The 18,262-nt window shown below is 39.6% G+C and overlaps 1 protein-coding gene across 6 annotated transcripts in view; it reads right to left on the bottom strand.

Moving 5' to 3' along the window:
* Positions 1 to 18,262, bottom strand: part of GLI3 (GLI family zinc finger 3) — a 267,088-nt gene that overhangs the window by 78,540 nt on the left and 170,286 nt on the right. For all 6 annotated transcript variants that reach the window (XM_090050059.1, XM_090050058.1, XM_090050061.1 and 3 more), the window contains 2 exons: positions 11,629 to 11,834; positions 6,653 to 6,799 (listed from right to left, as the gene is read on the bottom strand). In XM_090050059.1, the coding sequence (XP_089906185.1) occupies positions 6,653 to 6,799; positions 11,629 to 11,834 (353 nt within the window). The remainder of the gene's footprint in view (positions 1 to 6,652; positions 6,800 to 11,628; positions 11,835 to 18,262) is intronic.

Here is an 18,262-nt window from a genome sequence, read left to right as displayed (position 1 = left end):
TGACATCTTGGATCCGGGCCCTGGACAAGCAGTAGACCTCCCAAGACAACAGGTTAGGCCAGCAAATGGATGTCTCTGTTCCGCACAGAGACGGTCTCCAACCACCACCACCTGTCACTTCTTCTTGTTGGCAGTGGTCTCAATTCTATCAACCTTGGGGAAGCCTTGTCTGGCATACTCCACCAACAGTACATGTTCCTCCTTCTCCTCTGATGCAATGGATCTCTTATCTCTTATTATTACTTCTGTTATCTCCATGGCTCTGAGTGGAAGTTAGGCTGCCTGCTAAGTGCCTGCTCTGACTGTGGAAGAAGCATGGTTGGGATTTGCTTCTTCCACAGTCAGAGCCTCAACTCATTTTAGCATCAGAACCATTTGAACTATGACAGCAAATCCTTAAGCCCCATATACTTAATAAGTCTCATCTACATCTGAACTAGCTCTTCAGGTCCTGAAGAGATGGCTACCAAGTACTCACCAGTGTGCACTCCAGACTCCCAACAAATGCACACTTTTCTCCTCTCCATCTCCCCTCTGAAGGGAACCATCCCTTCATTCTCTACCACTGTCCTAAGTTATACTCTGGCTCTTGTAAAAGGTCTCTCTCCCCCAAATCCTCCCTAAACCTCCCTCTTCTTCTACAATTGCTGTTAGCAGCCACCCTGCTCTTCAGAACAAAGCCAGTCTAGGCTCCATGCCAGAACATCTGAACCTCTCACTCTGGAGAGACGACAGCTGTGGCTGTAGTTGAAGAGGTGGGAAACATTAAGCGAAGTGGATTTATAGCAGGGGACCTAAACTCAGCCTGATTATTTGGTAGCCAACAACCTTTTCTTCTCCATCAGTTCCTTGATGGTCACCTCACCTAGATATGGAAGACAGTCAGTATTCATCATTCACTTGGGATCTGGCCAATTGCATGAGGGTCAATAGTTTTTGCATGTAAATGAAACATTCCTGTTGCATAGTATAAGGTGATGATTATAGCTGAATGAGAGCTCTGCAGGATTCGATAATGGAAGAGTGGGTTTGGCTTCAAGCAAGGGCGCAACTTTCAAAATGGAAAATACAGTTAAGTGGAATTACTGTTTTTCTAGTCTTCACAGTTTAATTAGGTTTTAAATACTTAAAAAGTTTTAAATGTAAAATAACCATTTATTATATTGCAAAATGTTTTAAACCATTCATTTAGCATAACATCATTCTTAATTAGTATACGACTATAAAAAGAAAAGATTACAATTAATAAGCATCCCTGACTGTTAAAACAAACTTCTCAGCTTCGCCCAGGCATTTATTTTAAACATAAACACTTCAGCATTTATTTAGCCATTTGAAATATTTATATATCTATGGTATTCTTTCAGTGAAGCATTACATTCCATCCTCTTCGTAAAATTCTTGGAAACCAAATAAGTAGGGCCAATGATTCAATAGAAACTTTATTTGCCATCCGTACAAAGCACTGAAAAACCATCAACTTCGGCAGTGAGCAAAAATGGAAGATAGACTCTGGAGCTGTACTGCATGGAAGACATAATTGTATAAGACTATGGAGTGGAAGTTATAATAAAAGAAATTGTAAAAGCATACAGTAAAGATCTGAGTCAATGGTCAAAAATCAAAGCAAGCATGATAAGTAAAAAATCTGTTTTTGGGTACAGTTATTTCTAAAATATGAGATATCAATCATTACTTTAGAAAAGGGAATACCACATAATGCAAATCTGTTCATTAACTTTATTTCTGAATTTAAATTTTTAGCATCTCTCAATTATTTATGGTACAGTTTTTAGATGTACATAACTTCACTCCTTTAAATTAAATTTCTTCACACAGGTCCAAGGTGTTGGTCTTTACCAAAAGCTGTGGACATGACACGGTTGAATTAAAAAATAAATAAATAAATAGAATTGTGTTAAATTCAATGGTTTTTGGTTCATAGGCATCAGAAGAAATTTGGTTTTAATGCCATAGAAGTATATATTGTGAGTTTTGTCTTTGTTTCCAAACTGATAAATCTCTTACTGACATAGAAGTGAAATGAATTGTTCTACCAGTCAAAACACATAACACTTGGAACAGTTTAAATGTGGTTTATACTGAGTGGTTCAAAAGTGCACCTTGAAAATATAGTGCTATTCTTAACTGGTCCACTGCAATGTATGGACACCAACATACAGTGTGGGTCTGGTTGGTCCTCCAGACATTCCACACAGCATCCCTCCTAGCCACCCTTCCCCCAAAGTTACTGAGGGTAAACAGTATGAATACTGTTAGCTGAAGTGTTAGCCTTATCTTATATTGCAGCAGTATCCAAACACCTCAGTCAGGATTATGGCTGCATTGCAGTAAGACCTGTTCAAAAACAGGGGAAAAAACAGTTCTAGAATTTAAGTAGCACTCAGTCATCAAGGCAGTAATTTTTCAGAAAGTTGTAAGTACCTAAAAAGGGATGAGGGTGACATTTCTTCCCAACAAAACTTACAGTATAAATAAGTGTTGCCACTGTTGAGTTGGAACATAGCTCCATTTTCTCTCCTAGTTATATGTAGATATAATTAAAATACACTATAAAATAAGTATGGTCTGAGAATGGTCAAGAGGAAAAGAGAAAATCTGTGCAGAAACCCAAGTAAAAAATCTGTTTACTGACAAAACATCCTGTAGAAATAGCCACAAAAAGACTTGTAGCATTCAAGAAAATCAAGTTAAACTCCAAACCGCTGAGAGGAGGACATGAGAGGAGGAAGTGACATAGTCAAGGATCCAAGGACAATCTTGGCCTTGTTCCTTACTAATACACCAAAAAGTCTTGGTAGATTAGACTTCAGCCCATGCAGAAACTCTTAAACCTCTGCATAAGATCAAGCACCTTGACTGCTACCCTACTACGGTTCTCCAACACCACAAAGAAGGAAATTCCTCATATTGCATACAATGCACTCATCTCTTCTGTATAGCATGTGACGTTGTTATTATTTGTATTAATCTCGAGGCTTCAAAATAGATCACTGTGCTAGATGCTGTTTGCACATACATTTAAGAGACAACTGCCATTTTGTAAATAAAGAACAGTCTCTCTTTGTCTTTGTTCAGTTGTTGTGTGGAATAAATGAGAAGGGGTCTTTCAATGGATTGAGTCAGTTACCTTCTCAGAATTTGATTAAAGAGATAATGAGGAAAACTATCAATTTCTTTTTCATTCTCTGTGACAAGATGGTGGGGAAGGACAACTTTTAAGATCACTATAAAAACCCTGGAGAAGAGAGATCCATACAAATGACATAGTTTTGCATTGATCACAGCATTTAGCTATTAAATGTAAACATAGGCATTCATATTGTTAAAAAGCATCTTAATATCGCCTTTCTGCTAATTGTTTTGTTTCTCTTTTCTAATCTAAAATTCTGACAAAGAAGAAAGGGGTTTTCTTTAGCATGATGAATGATAGGACATTCAGATTCCTACTTAATGACAATTAATTTGCCGTATACCCATGCAAGTTAAGATAGTTTTAATTAGTTTTTACAAAGTAAAAGGGTAACTTCATCTCCTATTAAGATAAAAGCAGTTATTGCCTGACTAAAAACATTTTCATCAAACACAGAAGGTTAGCCTAAGTGACCTTCTTAGGATTCACTCTTATTTTAATTCTCTATTTACTGTTTAAAAATAACCCATTTGCATAACATTGCTACATATTTTTGCCTTTAGCATCACAAGAATTCCTCATTGTAAAGTTGCTGCTTTAATGAATTTCAAATGCCTGATCTCAACTTTAAAAACAAACACAAACAAATTAAATAGGTTATAATAAATATCCATGTGTCCAAAACCAGTGACAGGAAATGTTCCTATTTGTGAATATGGTTAAGGCACTCTTTTATGAATGAAGTTATCAGCAGTGAAGGCCAATACTCTCCCTTTATCTAAGAAGGGGTAATACAGTTGTGATGTTAAAGCTGGTTTTTTTATGAATATTAGAGCAGTGTCTCTCTTCTAGTCTTTACTTACATTAACAGATTCTTCAGTGTTGCTGCCATTATTTGTATAAGTGTTTCAGTGCCCAGTCTTAGGATTTCATAGAATGCCCATCATCATAGTAGCTAAGTACTGCACAGGAAAATGACAATAGATCTCCATGACAGCCTGGAGTGTGCCCACTCCCTATATAGCACTTTGAGACTCAAGGTTTTATGTCGGGTGGACCAAAGTCTCAATTAGTTCCAAATATGATCGTTCCATTGACCTCAGCGGAGCTACAAAGTGGAAGCAATTGCGTTTATGTAACCAGAAATGTACATAATACCAACCGCTGTAAGTTGCTATGGACGTATTGTATTTACCTGAATTCAAGATGACTCTGAAATTAAGATTCTATATTGTTATAATTTTCCATGTAAAGGGAGGGTTGTCTTAATTTCCCCCCCATCGCTGCAATAGGGAAAGCAGTGAAAGGAGGGAAGGCTGCAAAGGGGGGTATGGAGAAGTCAAGTGGCCTGACCCCTCCTGCTCACTCCCTACACCTTGCTCCCTGTTGCCTGTGTCCCCACCCCCACTACTTCCCCGTCCTGATGCCTGCCTCCCCCAAGGTGCCCGCAGCCCCTGTTCCTGCCCTTCTGCTGGCTCTGCTCCTCTGCCTGTCCCTCACCACCTCTGCCCCTCTTCTCCCACCCACACCATTGCTTACCCTCTGGCTCTGACACTGGCATGGTACCCTGCTACCACCCTTGGCCCTTGGCCCTGCTCTAGCCCCAGTCTGGCCATGCAGCAGCTAGTGCAGTGGCAGCAGCTCCCACCCAGCCCTGAACCCTGACTTGAGACTGAAGTTGCTGCTACCGTCACCGCTGCTGCATGGCTGGGCTGGAGCTGAAGCATGTACTCTGTGCTCTGGACTGCAGCAGGGCTACAGCCATGCCAGAGCAGAGGACAAGTGGCAGCGGAGGTGGGAGATTGGGAGAAGGTAGAACTGGCAGCAGGAGAGGGGCGGGCAGCAATGGCCAAATCTGGGTTGGTCAGAGTCACATGTGCAGTAGTCACCTGCTTCCCACTCCTCCCAATTGCCTTGGACTCAAATCCAAGATGAGAGGCTTACCTCCCCCTCCCCCCACCATGTGGAAAAAGGTCTTGTCTTGGATTCGAGTAAGTATGGTATTCTAGATACATTAATAACAAAGAATAGTAATTTATCACCCATTTCTTGCATTGTACCCTGAAAACCCTTCTGAAAGCGTCATGTTCTGTGAAGTTCAGCAGGACTGACATATATAAATCTGGTTTTATGTCAACTCTACTTGTATATATTCATTATAGGCCTCTTTAAGTAGGAAATAAATAAGTTTGGAATATCTTACCTACCTACCAAAATTCACTGTGCACAGCTGCAGTACTGTATATCATTATTAACAGAAACGGACTAAAGTTAAAAAAATATGCTCACTTTATTTCCAACTAATCAATGACGATGTTTAATTTGCATGTTCAATTCCTACTCCGTACAGTTTGCCTGACTCTTGTAAAAATGATTACTCCATCACCTCTCTTACATACTCATTCATATACTCACACATACGCACACAAACATATGCAAACAAATTGCAAAGGATTTCCTGACAACAGCAGCTTTCCCATGCTCTTATACATTTTGTGGGGGGAGCCTCATAACTCTCATATTTGATGTCAACTCCTTGGGATCAGCAGCCATGGAATATGGCCAGTAATGAGATATAGAACCACGCACTAGCAAGGATTTTAATAAGTTACAGGCCAAACAGGTGGTCTAATACAGTAGTATTGCTCCCTACTGCCAAGTGAGAGTCAACAAGGCTTGATTTCTAGTCCCAGCCTCAGACTTCCCAAGTTTCAGGGAGCTGAGATTGTTCCACACACAGTGTAAGCACCTCTTAAGTGGAGTGGAGTACTTTCCATAATTCAACAGCAACCGTTTTTTGGCTGATTAGCAGTAGCAGTGAACAGCTTTACATGGAGTGCTCTCAATTCCTCGTTTGCTAGATAACAATGAAAGGTCTCAAAGAAGGTTAAGTGGTGGAGGAAGCTATATAGAAATTTGGGTTGGGATTCTCAGAGACTCTACAATCTATAACATGTAAGCCAGAACAACCTCAATGCTTCTTTAGTACAATGCTGTACAATCGTGAAACACTGCTGTTTCTCTCTGAAAACTCCTTCAGCACATTTTACAAGTTGTTCATGTTATTATTTATTTAGTTTGGGGGGGGCAGTTAGGAAGACACTTAACTAGGATTAGAAAAATTGATGTAAGCATGTTCCTTAGTAATAGTGAATACATCAACAGTAATGATAAAATTGACTTGGCAACTGGTTGATGCTTAAGGCAACATTTTTAAAAGCACCTAAGTCCCACTGAAGGTCAGTTTTGTTCATAGCCCTTTATGATCAGGATCAGTCAAATTTCTCTCCTGATTCCCTTTTAAGGATCACTGTCAAATTTGCAGTGCTATTCCTCCCAAAGTACACTCAGGCCAGCATCCTACAAAAAGAAACATGGGGACACAAAGTCCCACTGATATCAGCAAGGTTCTATGCACTCACAGAGGTCAACCCATGCAGTTGTCTTTGTAGGACTGAGGTTGTAATTTGCCTCATTCTATATGGTGTGGTCACTTACTATCCATGGCGTGAAGATACTCCATGTGAAGGGCACCAGCTCCAGCAGTGGCAGCAGAAGGAATGATGTCAGCATACGGGCTGCGCTGACCTGCCAACAAAGCCATCTGATGGTAATATTCAGCTGGACTGACTCCAGCATGGGGAGCTAAAAACACAACATAAAAAGTGCCATTAATGACGTAAGATAAACAAGAAGCAGAGTTTTATTACATGACTGTTTCCCTTTAGCTATTAAATCAGCTTGTTTATTTTTTAATGTAATGCAACGTCTGCAATATGCCATTGTGGTCAATATCTTTCAACCAATGATAATGCAAAGACACCATTCAAAAACAGCAAGACATAAAATATTAATTAGCTTGTGGTGACCTCATTTTTTATATTTATTTTTGTAAGTGAATCTCCAGGTGAGACCGACACCACCAGAAACTAATATGTTTTATTTAGTTACATAAAAGCTAACTGCAAGTAGCAACAGCATCTCCCCAAAGCCTTCTGCCAATATGTCTCAACCCTGTCTTGAAGGAACTATCTCCAGAGGCAGCAAAGCTCATTCTAGTCTCTGGACTCTGTTGAGAAAACCAAAAGAGTTTAATTTTTGGCAAAGGTTTTTGTGTATGTAGAGCTGGAGCAGGACAAGCTGACTTCCTCGGATAGTGTAGCTCTCAGATGGGAGCAACTTATTTTTGATCTAGGCTGAATTCAAGTTGAGTGAGGCCTTCTACCATTCCTACAAACACATATGTAACTGTACTTATGAGAGCACTCCAAATGAACTTAATGGAAATATTTGTGTCCAAGTGTTAGCAGGATTTAGGGGAAGTCTCTATACACTATTACCAAATTTATGAGTCATCCAGTCCTCTGACAACGACTTCTTTTAATCTTATAAAAGCGAACACTTTTTTCTTCTTTAAAGAGCATTTATAAGCTATTTTCCCCATAAATTGGTGAAGCATTACTAAACTCCATGACATTAAATGAGGTATAACCCTGGGCTAATGAGAAAATCTATGTTAGTTTAACAGCACACCATTTAAGTGGGCCTCTAATACTACAATAATTAGGAGGTGGTTTTGTGGCTTAAAGCAGAAGGTCGGGGGTAGGACAGATTACACAATTATGGTGTTTTGAAAGTGGGGAGGCACTCACTATAGTTCAGAGGAATTCCTTATAACTGTTTTTCTATCTGCTTTATTCCACAGTATGCAGAAGCTAAATCACAATAATCTACTCCCTGTTTTACTCAGGGACACTTTATTGTGGTGCACCTATTGCATCCTACAGGAGTGAAGCCACAACACAAATCACAAATCAGCTGACTGACAGTCCTGTATGGTAGGTCTCCCTGCTTCCTAACCCCCTGCATCCCTACCTTTAAAGTGGTATAAATGCTCATCTGTCCATACATATTATGGACAGATGAGCATCTGTCCATACATATCCTACATATTAGAAAAGCTTGGTTCTATTCTTGGTTCTGCTCTATGGCATACCATGCGACCTTGGGTATGTAATCTTACCCTGTCTTTTAGTTGCTTTCTTTGTAAAGTGGAGTTAACAAAATTGTCCTACTGTACTCTTATGAATGTTGTTCAGTACAGTGCATTAATGTTTTTAACGTTCATTAACATCCTTGAATTTAAGATTAATTTATACTTTTTTATTATACATTTCTCCTTGCTTTCATTTAATATATCCTGAGTGGAAGTAAAACTTCGAGCATTGCTCCTACAAACACTAATACTTGAATAATTGTATTCACGTAGGATTACTAATATGGGTGAAGTTACTTATTTGAATTTGTGTTGGAAGGATCAGGTCCAAAATGCAAACAAGCACCAAAGTTTGTCTAAAAGGAAAAAATGGTGATGTCAGAGTGAAAACTCCTATAGCAACAGAATTTACAAAGCAGACTGTACTCTTAGACATAAAATAGGCAGAAACACGTTTTTGCTGATAGATAATGAAGACATTGCTGATATGTAATGTACACATTGAAGAGTATACATTATTTTAAGCCAAACTTTCAGAAAAAAGGTAGGAAAAAGAAAAGGACTTTAGAAAGGGACTTTTCAGGAGTAAGGATAGTAAAGAAACTGAACCAAAAAGGAACCCCTCCCTCATCAAAATTACAAAAGAATTAGGATCCTTTCCTCGCCCACTGTCACCTCTTGTAAAATGGTAAGAAAAGCATTTGACTCAAATTAAAAAAAACTCATTATACTGAGTCATTGATTTTAAAATTTTACAGTAGTAGGCAACTGCGATATCTTTCCAGACACACTTAAAATGCTTCCTGAGCTTTCTGACATAAGTGTCTGGGTTAACTAACAATAATACTGCAAGCTCAAAAGGGAAAGCAGCAGAACCAGCAAAGGCATAGATGAACATATATAACTGTACATAATGTTCCATATGTTCAAGGTTTGGCTTACTTAAGAAAGCTTTCCTGAAGGCCTTCTTTAAATATTAAAAAATTGGACAACTAATAATGGGTTAGTTGAAGAGTAATTGAGTTTAGCTGCGAAGTTCAGCTTCCAAAATATGTAGCTAATATATATATATTATGTATTTTGGAAAAAGCAAAACTTAATGGAACTATTCACGCGTATAAATCTACTTGTGGGCATCTTGGAAGGACTGCACCATTAAGAGGTGATCCAAATCCAGCCCTGCTGTGACACAGGTCATTTAGAATTTGAGATCATTAGGCCAAGGACCAGGTCTTTGTCACTTTGCACCAATTTTTACCCCATCGTTGCTTCAGTGGAGTCACTCCAGTTTTATGCAAGTGTAAGTTGGAGAAAAGTGAGCCCCTGTGTCTTCTTTCTGTGTGGACAACACTGAGAGCATTTGGGACTGTACTGGAAAACATACAAATTGTATGGGCCCAGTCTTTGGCCCAATTTCTGGCTGCTTTGTGTTGCTGAAGTGAGTTTTTGAATGGCTCTCCATCACTGGTGTTCCTAAAACTGACAGGGCAGGATGCAAGGCACTCAGCTATGTTCTCCCCTGCTTCACCAAAAGGCTATAGGAGGCATAACAGAGCAGACCTGTAGCTTTCTTTGGGTTACATTCTAGGCTTTTTTTGGTTTCCACCTATCCCAGGATCTATGCATCAGTGTACTGATCCCTGGAACAGTAATTTAAATGGCCTAAAGCAATTAATTAATGTTACATACCTTTTTATGTATTTCAGGAAAACAGCACAATTTTATTTGCCTTCAAGTCCATGTTGTGCATGTGTCTGAATGGATTAGTAACTCAGTTCTGACATTAGCAGTGTGCGTATATGCACACGTATGGCAACAAATATGCTGTTATTCATTGTAATTTGCATTCTGGTAGTACCCAAAATGGGGCAGAGACTATAAATGAACATGAGACATTATGGTGTGATCCTAGGAAGCTCTCTCTGAATAAAGGTTGTACGGTTCCATGCTTGACTAACACATACAGCTAGCTGTGCAACATATTTAACTGCCTTTAAAAAAAACAGGTCGTTTTACTGACACCTCATGCCAGATATGCCATATGGATGGTATGCTTTGGTCTTTATTTATACATGCAGTGGAGTAGAATCAAAGTGTAAGTGATTTTTTTTTAAATCAGATTTGATAAAAGGTTCTTGAAATGTCCTTATATTAACCTTTATTAAATAATAGAGAAACACATAATTACAACATATTTATTTAAAAATAAATCAAAGTCTCCAAGGCAGGATAAGCACTCCAGAGTAGTCAGTGACAAGTTCCTTTAAAATAATTTTTCCAGTCACTGCACAGAGCTTTTGTTAGAGAAGCATGGAGTTAACAATGATTTACACAATCACCAAACAGTCCATACCACTGACAAAAAAGCCTTATGTGTATGCATAAACTCTGATTGACAATAGGTCATTAAAATTTATGCTCACAAGAATATGCACCCATAACTAATGGATTAGCTGTAAAGGTATATGTTCTTATAAGTGAGGATTCATTAGTTATCCATTTGGGCAGGGTGTACTGCTCATTTTTCAAATTCAGCTAACGGCAGTTTGTCTCTCTTTTGTAAATCTGTGTGTGCATTGGAAGGATCTCTTTTCTTAGTTAAAAAGGTGTTAAATTATTGCCACTAAATTACACCATTATAATACTATTCAGCAAAACACTACCATTTTGAAGTATCAAACTACTAAACTATGAAAACAAAATAATTAACAGGATCCAGCCTACATGTGATTCTGTTCACTGCTCACTCAGGGAAAAGTCCCAATGAAATTAATGGGAGTTTTGCCAGAATAAGGACAGAGGAGAGACTGCAGCTGTTAACTCACATCCAAATAAACAGGAAAGTAATATCTGTATACTAGCCAAACCTAAAGGAAACAACACTTCCTAACTATACTACCTAAATTTGACTAATTTAAACACATGGGATTTGCCTGCGATCACCAATCACCTATTTTATTCCAGTGTAATCTCATTTGGCCAGATCCTCACCTAAGAGAAATCACAGTTCCACTGAAATTAAGCAGTGCTATAATGGCTCAAAGTACCCAGTGAGTACAGAGTTAAGATAATAAAACTACTGTTTTAATTAAAGAAAAGAACTTCCCAACAAATATGTTCCATGAACAATACGGTGCTCTACTAATTTTCACTAATTAAGAATGAGGTTTGACTCAGTGCAGATATTCTTGATTTACAGAAAAAACAAAATCACACCCACAGACAAAAAATGTTCTAAAGCTGAAGCCCCTTTAGATTTTAAATTTTGCATGAGGATTTTTTTTGCAAAAGTTTCAGCATTTGTGAAATATACAAATGACCAGTTGATAGGCTGATGAAGTATTGAAACATTTATGACATAATGAATATATCTGACAAAGGTGCTGAAGCTGCTTTGTATGAAGAAAAAAATGTTGACAAGATTAATATAACTTAAGTCGCCACAATGACAGCAAACAGGAAACCATTCTTAACCCACCGTCTGTTGGGCTGAGTCCTCGGGCTGCTGAGATCATGGACAGAGAAGGGCTGCTGTGCAGGGATCGAATGTAGTCCATGTATGGGTTAATGTAAGGGTGAGGAGGGCTGAAGGGAGATTCTGAGGTGGCAGCCGGATTTCTGTGTGGAGAAATTCTAATGAATGGAAGATCTGAGTACGTTGGGCTATTAGATAATGCAGAAGGCCTAGAAAAAAAAGAGAAGAGAAAAAATAGATTATTGATACAATCAACAGCACAAATAGGGAAGCAAAGTATTTTTTCAAAGTATAACAGGCATTCCTAAAAGAATAACAACCAGACTGTATGTGCAATAATTTCCATGAACTTCAACTGCCTGAAGAGAAAATACTAGGCAAGAAAGAATTCCCTAGATCAGCTGATCCCTGATCTATTTTTAATTTAAGGCCATTTTGGGTGTATATTTTTCCTTTAGATTCAGAAGAAAATAATGCTAATTAGTGTGAAAAAATATTCTGTTCACCATATACTAATTACTTCTGCAATACAGAATTCATGCTGAGATGGCTAGTCATTTACAACTTCTAAAAAGCCCATCTACTGGAAAAAGCTTTTAAAAAAAGAGGTATTTTGCCCGTTTCCATGATTTGCCAACTTACCTCTATTGTAAAAGCACACCTATATTTGTGATGAAAACAAATGTAGATGATCCACAATTCGTTAATCATTAAGAGCGTTAGGCTTTTTAAAATTACTTTTGCCAATGTTCATTTGCATGGATGACGACAAAAGCTAGGTTGCAACAAAGCAAAGATTCTCCTTTATGTTTTTAGCATGTAATGGCACCATAAACTGATTTGATGTTTACAACTGTTCAAGGATTTTCTTGTTGATAGCTTGTATTGGATCAATGTATAGTCAGAAGAGATGTTAGACACAAGACACAAATTGCCCTTCTTCAGGTTGTAGCTACAACAATACTAACTCTACTACAAGAATTCAGTAATTAACCGCATCACTTTTGTCAAGTGAGAACACTGTGTCTTTCTCAAACTTCACACAGTCATAAGGAACTTAGACTGAACCTTGAGTTCATAGCTGATGAGGACAAATAGCTTTTCCTGAAAATATCCTTGTCATCATACCCTGCTACAATGCCTATAGTCTGTCTGAATGCCTTCTCTCACAGTGTCCATGTTCCAAGGCACGGGAAAAAGACCAATTTTCAGAAGTAAGGCTTGGAGTGCTTGCCCCTAGCAACCTGATCTTTGGCAAAAGACAATGATTAAGCCTGTCATGCATTTTCGGTAGTCCAATTGGTTGACCTGAACTAAATGCCTTTTTGTCCCTGTTTTTCCAATTAGTTTAGTGTATATATAGAACAGACATAGGCAGCAGCTGTGAGAGCAGTGGGGGTAGCTCATTCCTTTGATGCTGCTGGCTTACAAAGAATAATAAAACAAGAAATGTATTTTTTTAACATACACATACCGCGATCAATGGGGTAGTTGTCGTCACCTATCAGGCTAACAGAATGTAATCGGATGCAAGAGCCAATTCTGTTCAGCTATCAGCTTGGAAACACTAATGTATGAATGGGACAAAGATCAAAGTTATTAGTTCCTAACGTGACACCAACTTCCTTGAAAAAAAATGCAGTCAGCTTATAAAAAGTGGGGGAATAGAGGTTTTTCCTGCTTTGTTTTGCTCCCCTTTTCTTCCTTCCTTCCCTATTTGATGTTATCTTTTTGGCTTGGTAAAAGTGTTTTCAAGGTAAATCCATTTTAGCTTTCCACATATGAAAATAGCCCATTTGCTCCAAGGTTTATGTTATGCAGCTGCATTCATTGGGTATTAAGAGCACACACTAGCAACAGATTCATTTCTTTGCCACGTTGGCAAATTATCCACCAAACCCTAATGGCTGACCAAGAACCATTTATGGTGTCTTAAGTGTTCTTGAAGTCAGAAAAATGTCCATATAAGAATAGAACCCACTTTGTCAAAGCATTTTTACACTGCATGTTTTTGAGTAATCTTTCCTTTACTGGTTAAAAAAAATGCTACTTCTGTTAGCAGTGTAAAACCAATGTTTACAGAAGAATGAACTGGCCTTGAGGTTCATTGTCAGGCAAAGTTCAAATCACAGAATCCTTATAACTAATGATGATGTGAGAGGCAAAAAACCACAGCTGGAGATCACATTACCTGGTAAGTTTCCTGTTAGGCCAGCAAAGAAAATATTGTATATTGATTGATTAAACTTAGCAAATTTAATGTGCAAACTATTTAGAATAGGTAAATTTGGAGCTGCATAAAGTCATTTTACAGGTTTTTTGCTGTTAATACAAATCACAAACTTTTAGAAACCCAAATACCAAGCAAAAGCTTCAATATTATCCAGTACATATTTAACAGTAAATTGTTTAACTGATTTTGCAAGCAAGCTGAAAGTCAATGTTATTCTCAATGGTCCACTCTCCAACTGGCTGAGAGCCAAGTACAGCAGCAGGAATGAGACTGAAAGCCAAGCATGTCAGCTCCTCCCTTTCCAGATCCAAGGAAGCCCTTCAAGGAGGCTAGGTCCCAACAGCCACTTCTCCTTCAAAAAATCTAGGCCCAGATCTAGCAACTTGCTGAGGATGATATAAAAAGCATCAGACCCTGGAAAACGCCAATTGCCAGTAGCTCTGCATCAACAAGAAGGGATGTCAGCAGATTCTAATATTCATTTTTTCAGCTCTGGACTACTATGTTTACTGATCTCTCTGCAGCAGGATTTTAACTTCCTTCTCTAATCACCTCGGTTATGCTCCTCTTTGTCCCACCCTGCTCCTATTCCTCCTCAGTCTTTGGATTCTCATTTCCTATTAGTTTCCCTTTTACTCTTTCCTTCATCCACTCTCTTCTCCCACAATTTCAGCTTTCTTGATTTCCTCCAATGTCATTTAATCTTCCCCTCAAGATTTCCTAACCCAAGTTTCCACTGTGAACAGCTTTAAAGCTAACCATTCCACTTCCTCCAGAAAGAAGTCTTTAAAAATGACAAAGCAATGCGTTATTTGTCCTTCTCCTTCTTGCAAACTTACTACAGGATGTTAACAACTGCTTGCAATGTCATGTTTCATTTTATAAATTCTGGAGCATAATCATTCTCACCATCAGGTAAGCTGAAATCTGTGTGAACTTGCATGAGAAGAGGTCACTCTATATCATCTCCTGCAGAGTGAGATGTTTCCAGAGGGCACAGGCATGTGGTTTTCTACCTCAATGGAGCTTCCACGTTTTGAGGGAAAGCCCAGGTCATAGGCATCTATGCAAACTGGCAGTACTTCCATCCATCCATTCACATTTTCTGTAGTATTTAAGTACCTGACTGACAAAAACTCAGAAGTATGGTGCTTACTTTTAAGCATGTGCATAATCCCAGCTGTACTCATTAATGCACTTAAGCATGTACTGAAGTGACTTTCAAAGCACATGGAAGTGCTTTGCTGAATCGGGGCCTTGTGCTGTTGTAGCTACTTCCAGAATCCCTGGCAACAAGACTCTAATTTAATACAAAATCTTTTATACTCATAATCGTTCCTTGAAGTCAAAGAGATGTTTCCAGGTTTGAGAAGAGAGATCATAATGCTGTATTTTATTGTATTCTATTTTTCATTCTGGTATACTAAGTTGATTGTATGAAACTATCAGTGATCCAGATTATACTGACTCCCTGGAAAAGCTTGGCTTTTAGCAGCACAGGGTGCCCTTCCTCCTCCAGATGGGATCTGTGGAATGGCCCCTAAGACATGGAGGAACTGCTGAAACCAAACAGCCTCTCGGATTTGGGACAGACATTGCATAAATCGGTTTGGACCAAATCAGTTAAGTCTGATACTGCATTCAACCAGGTTTATCTTAAACCAGTTTTGGCCATTTTGAAACTGGTTTATGCGCACTGAATGTCTGTTCTGTTACAGGTTTAAAACAGTTTCTAATCACTTCAACTGGTTTATGTGTAATGTCTCTGTCCCTAGCCTCAGGTATTGGTCCTGAGGCTCCAAAGTGGCTGTATTCATCTGAACTTTCCCTTGCCACCACTGTCTCACCTAGGAAGTGTTGGATGAAGCCCTTACCTAAATAGTTTCCTCTAAATAGTGTCTTCAAAGCTGATGGAGATCAGTTGCACAGAGCACCAGCCCAAACTGCCCCACACACCTAACACATGGCTGCCCTACACCTCCCAAGTTGCAGGTGTGCAAATTCTGACCTATAGAAAGCCCCTCGGAGGAAGTGTGGGAATGCCACCCCATGCAAGAGGAGTAAGATCATTCTGAGGAGACCCTATTGGCCCAGTTCTGAACATACAAATCTCTCCTCTATTTCTTATGACTTTTTTTTCTCCATGACTATTATAAAAACATGTATTTCTTTGAGTATGCATAGCGGTTTAACAACATCCATTCAACAGCTGCCAGCAACTTCTACAGCACTGCAGACCCCACCGTATCATAACTGTTGTTCAGTGTTTACTTGTTATGACCACTGTGGCGTGATATGCTATATATTTGATTATATAATCACTATTGAAGAATATGGTGTGTCATTTTGTTTTGCTGTTTACAACTATAACCATTGAAATCCTCATAAAAACAAATGACTAATGACATCTTATACTGGCTACTACCCTGCCAGTTAGTTTTTAAAAGTAAAAGAGGATGCATTACAAGTTCTTTTTCAGAGACAATAGAAGTTAGAAGTGAGCATATTACACTGGATAATAACTTCTAGATGTAAGCTGATTTTTTAAAAACTAAATGGAGGAAACTGTCAAGAGACACAAAATAAAATATAAAAAGAGCCAGTAGTTCCTGTCAAGTCAAGTAGAGAGTGCAGGAGGCTATGCCTGCTGTGTGGGGCTGCAACAGAGGAGCCCACAAAGGCCATTAGGCAAAGAGGAAACCCCTGTGCTTGGCTGGGGGATCACATGACTGAAAGAAGGGAGGCTTACAGACTTATAAACCCAGAGCTAGAAGCAAAGTGAGCAGTCTGGCCCTGCATGATGTGGGGTAAGGAGCTCCTGAGAGAGGGGGACTTCAGGAAACAGGCCCACGGACACCTAGACTAACCAGGGGAGCTAGACAGTGCAGCTAAAGGGGAAGCATAGCTTGTGGTGGGGAACCGACCCAGACTGGGGGTAAAGTTTAGTTTGGGAAGTGGTTTGCTTATATTTGTGTTATGTTTCAAGGGAGGACTGAGTTGTGGCTACGGGGGTGGTATGGAGACCACAGGGGTGCCTTGGTCACAGATCCACAGAGGAGCCCAAGAGGGCAAAACCAGAGGGCTGAGGGGCTCAGAGCCCGAGAAAGCAAGATCAGGGCTGGGGCCCAGAAGCCAAGGTCCAGGGCAGTGGACCTCAGCTGAGAAGCATAGCCAGAGTAAGAGGTCCAAGAAGGCCAAACCCAGACAAATGTCTGGGGATTGAGGGAACAAGTGCCATGCTGGAGGCAAGGGCTGCCTCTGAATTGATACTGATTGACACCCATGAGACCTGGGCATGGCTATGGGGGAGCTGGAAGCCAAAATTAATGCTCCTAAGGGGTTTTAGTGCCCAAGAGCAAGACTGATGCAACAGGCCTGCAGAGCACAAGATACATGAGGAACTGAGGGACTCTGGTGCAGCCTCCCACAATATTATACATTCTGCCAACACAAAGGGAGGGCACCTCAAGGAGCTGGAGTGGGGGAGGAGTAGGTTGGTCATCAGGGGGCATCACAGTTGTACTTGGTGCCAGATGTGTCATACAGTAACAGATTTCTAATTATAAATAATAAAATGCAACAAATTATAAATACAAGCTTAAATTCTAGTGCACTTCCCTTTTATACAAATAGTTCTTCTCTTATGTTTTGTTTTCACACAAGATGTAACTATTGCACATAGTACAAGATGGTATAACTGTATTTAGAAATCATTCATATCTGATACCATCTCAATGTAACTGTGATGGTTTTTGTACTGACATTAAGGCTGCTGATAGGTGTGATGGAATCTGATCCCCAGTCCCAACCTTCACACCTCCTGCCATGCTACATGACCCTAACTTTCCCCTGTACCAGCAAGCAGAAAGCCAAGTACCCAACAATCAGCTGAATGGCAACTGGATTGGAACTGTACCAGGACCCAAACTGGCCACAGTGCAGTCCCTACAATGAGGAGGTGATTCTCAGCTGGGTCCAGAACTGCACCAGGGCTCAAAATGGTTCAGGTGCAGTCCCTGCCCAGTGATGATCAGCTAATTTTTGGCTAGATCCAGGACTGCACTGGAGCTTGGACTGGCCCCTGTTGGATCCCTGACAGCTGACAATCAGTTGATCATTGACTGGATCATGACCATACTAGGGCTTGAATCAGCACTGCTATGCTCCCTGGAACCAGTCAATGATCAGCTGCTGATCATCAACTTCCAGGGACCATTGGGGCTGTTTGAATCCTGGTGCAGTCACAGATCCAGCTGACTGTCATAATCCTGCCACACATTCAATTTAAGGTATGACAGAAATCAGCCAGAAAAATATTACAAGTTTCTTGTGTAATATTTTTGTGGCTGGTTTCCTCTTTTGCAGTGCCATTAATTTCCTGAACTTGTATCTGGGTTACCATTA

The sequence above is a fragment of the Crocodylus siamensis genome, chromosome 5 (genome assembly GCF_052110815.1).
Source record: "Crocodylus siamensis isolate JL-2025a chromosome 5, ASM5211081v1, whole genome shotgun sequence".
In the NCBI taxonomy this organism is placed as follows: domain Eukaryota; kingdom Metazoa; phylum Chordata; order Crocodylia; family Crocodylidae; genus Crocodylus; species Crocodylus siamensis.
Note: the sequence above shows the minus strand (reverse complement) of the source record. Positions and strands in the feature narration are given on the sequence as shown.